The 7,219-nt window shown below is 54.0% G+C and overlaps 1 protein-coding gene across 1 annotated transcript; it reads left to right on the forward strand.

Moving 5' to 3' along the window:
- The first annotated feature begins 4,344 nt into the window (after window positions 1-4,344).
- On the forward strand, window positions 4,345-5,529 carry LOC139354332 (uncharacterized). The gene has a single exon (XM_070998555.1). It carries the CDS (start codon window positions 4,345-4,347, stop codon window positions 5,527-5,529), a length of 1,185 nt encoding a protein of 394 aa, XP_070854656.1.
- Window positions 5,530-7,219: the final 1,690 nt, after the last annotated feature.

Consider the following 7,219-nt stretch of genomic DNA (forward strand, 5'->3'; position numbering starts at 1 on the left):
TTGTGCGCAGGCTGGGCATTTTCCACACGATTGTCGCAATCCCAGAGTTCTCTTTTGCTGGCAGTGTGGTCATCCGGGAAACGAGAGGAGTCTTCGTCCCCTCGGGGAGCGGCCGGAGACTGCCAGGAGGAATCCCCGGAATTAAACGATATTTTACAGGTCCAGGCGAGCAGAATCATCGCACAAGTACAAATTGATGATCGAGTATTTAATGCAACCATAGACACCGGAACCAGCAGAAGTTTCGTGAGCGAAAGAGTCGCTCAACTTGTGGGCACACCACATAACGTTCGGACGGTACGCACACAAGTCAGCCTGGCCGAAGGCCCACGCAAGGAAATAACCAAGTCACTGGTAGCAAAAGTCCAGTTGGACCAACGTTGGGTCACATTTCCACTCTTAGTTTTACCTTCAATCATGGAAGATGTGCTGTTGGGCATGGACTTTCTCTGCGGCGTGTCCGCCACCCTCCAATGTGGTCGCGTTTCGATACAACTTAACCCCCTTCTCGTAGCCAGCACCAAGGTTGATTCAGCTCTGTCCCCTCTTCTGATAAATGAGTCTTCTTCAGAACAAATCGACAACTTCGAAGCCACCGTCCCAGAACCACAAAGCAACGAACCAGAGCGCAGGATGCAAGCTGCCCCGACGAGCAGTATTCTAGGGCCCAGAGAAGACACAGCCGTGCGAAATAATCCATTTCGACGAAATCAGAATTCTGTATCGACAGAGCCAGCCGAGGATTTGCGATTGCCTTCCCCAGCCAGACCAGCGTATACACCTGACGCTGGAGGAGCATTAGCAGTAATCAAGGAGACCCCAGGGCCGGAAGATTTAGAACCCTAGGTGCACAAATTTCTACAGGAGGAATTGGACTAATTCGACGGACTGGCCGTAGTGTCACACATCGCCGAACACTCGATCACAATGCGGGATGATAAGCCCATCAAACAAAGGTATTTTCCCAAGAATTCCGCAATGCAAAGGATTATTGATGAGCAGATCGACGATTTGTTACGAAACGATTGCATAGAGCCTTCTCGAAGCCCCCATAACGCCCCTATTGTACTCGTGGGCAAGAAATCGGGAGAGATGAGCTTATGTGTTGATTTTCGGCAACTGAATGCCCGTTCAATCCCTGATGCGTACCCGCTGCCCAGGATAACTCACATTCTGTAGCGGTTGCGCCACGCAAAGTACATCTCAACTCTTGACCTGAAGAGCGGATATTTGCAAATCCCCACGGCCAGGACGAGTCGCGAGTGCACTGCATTTACAGTTCCAGGAAGGGGACTGTATCACTGGAAAGTCATGCCGTTTGGCCTCCATTCAGCACCAGCCACATTTCAGCGGGCGCTCGACAGCGTAATAGGACCCGACATGGAGCCCAACGCGTTTGCGTACCTAGATGATATAATCATCATCGGACGCACATCGCAGCATCTTCAAGGGGTATATCGACGGCTAAAAAGCGAAAAGCGAACCTTCGCCTCAATGCAAAGAAATGCAGTTTCTTTAAGCGCAGCCTGGTATATCTGGGGCACGTCATCAGCGAGGAAGGAATCCACACTGATCCCGACAAGATTTCGGCAGTACGGCAACTGAGTCCGCCCACCACATGCAAGGAACTTCGAAGATGTCTGGGTATCGCGTCATGGTACAGGAGATGTGTACCCAACTTTGCAAGCATTGTGCAAATTTCGTAAATTTTTGAAAATTGTCAAAATGGCGTTCTTCACATATTTTTATTAGATATAAAAGTGTGAAAAACAATTTGAAAACATTTTTATAAGAAACCCTCACGTCAGTACCTCGACAACTTAATTACGAATAACGGAGTATTTTCGTTTTTTGTTTCAGACGACTTATGTGTGTCTCCTGCACACCGTTTAGGTCCGTAAATTTGGGAAAGTCTCGTTCCAGCTTCGGTAAGCAGTACACTTTCTTGATAAAACTGTTACATAATTCACTGCATTGACAATTTCATTCATATAAATTGTGAAATTGTTAGCATCAATCATGAAACCCAAATCTAGCTGCAATATTTTTATTTTATAAAATCGTACTTATGGTTAATTATCCAATACTACATGAAAAAGGACTTACATTTGCCAATATTTGTAAGTATGTGAGGAGTCGATTGACTACACACAAATAGCCACACACTTTCCAGCCTGTATGGTCTCGGTCTATCATGGCAGGGAGCTTTTGCCAGCCTGCCCTACGATCAGCTGGATCTGCTGACGTTGTGCATGATAGACCGAGACCCTACATGTAGATGTCGTGTTGGTGCGGCACCCAGTGTAGGAATGTACTGCCTACATTTGAGCGTTGCTGCTAGCTGACGACTACTACCCGCTACGGGTTGCACTTGTCGATCGGCGCTCAGCAGTAGCATACATCTAAGGGCTGCTGATCGAACTCCTTGGCAAGGAGTCCGGGACCGAACGAGTGTCACCACGTCTGCACGGCAGAGGTCTTCCTGGTGCCAACGGTCAAGGAGCAGACCGACTGCCAACCCCCCCGCTAACGCGGTACACCGTGAAACGGGGCTCTGGCGACCGAGTAGAGGCGGTATAACCTCCATCGGAAAGTCGTGGGGAAATCCGCGGCCACCGGTGGAAACCTCGACCGAACTTATCGCAAAAAACCCACGTAGCGTCTGACCCATACTGGGCGGCTGCGTGGTCTGCGTCTGTGCCATATTGGCCGGCAGTCACGTCAGCTGGCAGCAGGTATAAAATGCAAACAACCTGGCAGTAGGTTTAAAATGCAAACAACCTGGCAGTAGGTATAAAATGCAACAAATGAAAGGAATGTCGACAAAAAACGAAACTACTCCAGGTGGCAACCACACAAGTGGAAATCCACCCATGGGAACCCCCACGGCCAGGGCACGGATTCTGGAGGCCCTAAATCCCATTCCCAACAACAAACCTGACGAGACGGTGGCGAACTTGGCCGTCTCGACAGTGAATGCACCAAGTTTAAGCAGGAGGATTGAAAACAAAGGTACGGAAGCAGCCGGAGCGTTCAAGAGCAGCTCGAAGCTTCTTAGGTCACCAGTCCTGGAAAAGCCCGCGGGCCAGCCGTCCACGCGGGAAGATGATAAGTTGCAGGACGCGGCCAAGCGCCAAAGAGACCCAGGCAGCCCAACCGGTGGGCAAAGAACTGCCTCTGCCAAGAGGCCCAAAGCGGACCAGGAGCTCACTGGACCAGAACAGCTCGCGGAGATTGGAGCGCTTCTCGACGAAGTCCTCCACCTCACGAGCGTAATGCAGGTGTGTCACATCAATGTGACCATGAAAGCGATGTTCTCGAGGATGAAGTCCCTCCAAGAAGGTGCAGTGATCTCCTTCAACCAAGTTGGAGACTCCCACCAGCAAAAAGAGCCCACGGAGTGCAACAAATGCAAAGGCCCTCTCCGAAACAGCGAGAGCAAGGAGCAACAGACTCCGGTTTGTCTTCAAAAGGACACCAGCGCGGCGCAAACAGACCCGTGGCGAAGGCTTAGCCAACCCGGCACGGTTTTAAACGGGGGAAAGCCCCCGACTTCACCAGCGCAATCGTCTGCGCGAAGAGCGCCAGCGGGATCCCAGCAGAAAAAGAAGAGAAACCCACATGAGGAGCATGCCAAAAAACGGGACCCCAGAGGAAAAACAGCCGCGGGAGGCAGCGCTGGAAAGGACGATGGAAAGGACGCGACCACCGCCTGGACGCCCTTATAGTGGAGGCAAATGGCAAGACCTACAGCGAAGTCTTAGCGATGGTAACCCGTAGGGACGACGGCAAGCTACAAAGCCTCAGCACCCGTGTAAACAAGGTCCGGCGCACAGCGAACGGGAACCTTCTTCTGGAGCTCAACAGAAGCGAGGACACCAGCACGGAGGAAATAAAAGAGAGCCTTGAGGCTGTCCTTGGAGAAGCGACTGCGGTTCGAGCGCTATCCAAAAGCGCAAGGACAAGGACGGTGGTGATTAGCGACCTTGACCCGCTAGTTGAGGCCGTAGATGTCACCAAAGCTCTGGTGGACCAATTCGCCGTGAACGCCGAATCGGTCAAATTGAGGAGTCTACGTCCATAACACAGAGACACCCAGACGGCAGTGGTTGGACTGCCCAGCAGAGACGCAGAAGCGGTTCTCTGCAAGGGTAAAATCAAGTTAGGATGGTCTATCTGCAAGGTGAAGGAGAGGGACTCGCAGCCCAGGTGCTACAAGTGCCTAGAGATTGGCCACATTGCTATAAAGTGTCATAGCAAAGTGGACAGAAGTGGGTGCTGCATTAAGTGCGGCAAGACGGGGCACAAAATCGCTCAGTGTCCCAACGAGAGCGTATGCTTTATATGCACAGAAGGAGGACCGAAGTCGAGGAACCACCAAGCAGGAAGCAGGCGGTGTCCTCACGCCGCAAAAAGAGCCGTAGCCAAACCCCGCGAATGGAAGTGATCCAGATAAACCTGAATCACTGCCGGGCTGCGCAGGACTTACTCCTGCAGTCAGCGAGGGAATGCAAGGCGGACCTGGCTGTCATCAGTGAACCCTACAAAGTCAAAGACGACGGCGACTGGATAACGGACACATCGGGCAAGGCCGCGATATGGCTGTGCAGAAGAAACGGTAAATCCTTTCTGGACGTGCACAAGGGCTCGGGTTTCGTCCGAGCTCGTATAGGCGAAATGTGGGTATACAGCTGCTATCTAGCACCTAGCCTCTCCACGACGGACTTTAGCCATGCCTTGGACACGATCGCCTTTGACGCAAGGGGCCGTTACCCCGCTATCATCGCAGGCGACTTCAACGCGTGGGCCGAAGAACGGGGATGCCCCATCAGCAACATAAGGGGGCACACCCTACTCAATGCCATTGCAACGCTAGACGTCACGCTGCTAAACGAAGGGACCCAGGAGACGTTCAATCGGGCCGGAGCTGGGTCTATCATAGACCTCACATTTGTGAGCTCCGCGTTAGCCCGGCGCTCTCACTGGAGAATCGGCGACTTCTTCACGGCCAGCGACCACGAGGCAATCTTATGCACAGTGGGCACACGGCCAGGACCAGAAATCCGTAACAGAGCAGTCAAGGGCTACCGCCAGGAGACGCTAAACGCCGAGGCGATGAGCAGGTGCCTCGCCGACATGCACTGCTCCACTGAAGCAGACGCGAACACCAACGCGGACGCGATAGCAGCCAGCTTGGAGGATGCGTGCAGGACAGGGATGCTGATGCGCAAACCATACAGTAGAGACCACGAGCCGGTACCTTGGTGGAACTCGGAGATAGCGACCCCTCAGAAGGATCTGCCTCAGAGCCAGAAGGGCTCTTCAACGGTCAAGAAGGACCGACAGGGCCGAGGCCGCACACGACGCCTTCAAGCAAGCCAGGAGGACCCTGAAGCACGCCATCCTGGACAGCAAACGGGAATGTTTCCTGATGCTGTGCGACGCAGCCGAACAGGATCCGTGGGGTGGGGCCTACAGACTCGTGGTAAAGCGAGTAAGCGCAGGCAGCCGCTCTCCAACGGACCCTGAAACACTTAGCGATATTGTTCGCACACTGTTTCCTTCGGGTAGCGCCAAAGAAAGCGTACAGCACGAAACGGCGCCTACGTGGGAGATCGAGGAAGTCACGGAGGCCGAGGTTGCTGAAGCATGACGCAGCCTGCAGAACAACAAAGCCCCAGGTCCCGACGCAGTGCCCAACAGAGCAATGAAGCTGGCGCTTGGGCTTCGGCCGGCCACTTTCGCGGACCTCTACAACGCCTGCCTGCGCGAGGGAACATTTCCCCGGAGATGGAAAGTACAGAAGCTGCTTCTACTCAACAAACCTGGGAAGCCGCCTGGTGAAGCTTCCTCCTACAGGCCAATTTGTCTGCTTGACACTGTTGGCAAAGTGTTCGAGAAGCTCATCTCGAAACGGCTAAACCTGGCCGTAGATGCGGCTGGTGGCCTATCCACCGCCCAGTTTGGTTTCCGGAAAGGAAATCAACGCTGGACGCGATCCGAATGGTCACCGGGACAGCTGCGGAAGCCATACGCGGGAAGCGTTGGAAAGGCGGCACGAAGAAGTACTGCCTTCTGGTCACGCTCGACATCAAAAACGCGTTCAACACGGCGAACTGGACGAGGATCATGCAGGCACTAAGGCGGCTACGGATTCCGGAGTACCTCACCAGGATAGTCGACAGCTACCTCGGCGAAAGGGTGCTGCTTTTCGATACGAGCGACGGCCCGAAAGAGTACTGCGTAACTGCTGGGGTTCCACAAGGACCGGTCCTGGGCCCCCTGTTGTGGAACACTATGTACGACGGAGTGTTGAGGCTTTCCATGCCTGCAAACGTCCACGTGACTGGCTTCGCGGACGACGTCGCCATCACGATCGTGGCCAAGACGATAGCCGAAGTGGAGGACATGGCAAACACTGCGGTGAGGAAGGTGGAATCATGGCTCTCACTCGCCGGGCTCCAACTCGCGGCACATAAAACAGAGGCCGTTCTTATAAGCAGCCGGCAACTCGTCGAGACGGCAAAGCTGACGGTCGGAGGGGTTGACATAGTCTCTCAAAGAGCCATAAAATACCTAGGCATCATGATAGACACCAGGCTGTCCTACAAAGAGCACCTAGAGTACGCCAATAAGAAGGCCGCTGCGACCGCCAGATCGCTCGCGCGGATTCTCCTGAACACAAGGGGCCCAAAGCAGGAACGGAGGAAACTCATAGCGAGCGTCGTCACGTCCCAAGTACTTTATGCCGCCCCGGTACGGGCTAAAGCCGCCACGACGCCCTCGTATATGAGTGGCGTGGCTCGCACGCGCAGACTATGTGCAACAAGGATATCGTGTGCCTTCCGGACAATCTCTGAGGAAGCTGCGCTGGTCATAGCTGGTCTAGTTCCGGTGCAAGAACTGGTAAGAGAGGCGGTAGAAGTGGAGGAAACGGTCACGACCACGGACGACCAAACTAGGCGCGAGGCAAGACGGCCCGCGAGAGAGAGATCCATCTCTCGGTGGCAGGAGAGGTGGGATTCCGCAACCTCTGGACGCTGGACCCACGATCTGATTCCCGTCTTGAGTCCGTGGCTGGAAAGGAGGCACGGGCAGGTGGACTTCTACCTGACCCAGATCTTGAGTGGGCACGGATGCTTCCGGTCGTACCTGAAGAAGTACGGTCACGACACGAGTGACGGATGCCCATCCTGCGGCTCTGGAATCGAGGAGAACG

The sequence above is a fragment of the Drosophila suzukii genome, assembly GCF_043229965.1.
Source record: "Drosophila suzukii chromosome 2 unlocalized genomic scaffold, CBGP_Dsuzu_IsoJpt1.0 scf_2c, whole genome shotgun sequence".
In the NCBI taxonomy this organism is placed as follows: domain Eukaryota; kingdom Metazoa; phylum Arthropoda; class Insecta; order Diptera; family Drosophilidae; genus Drosophila; species Drosophila suzukii.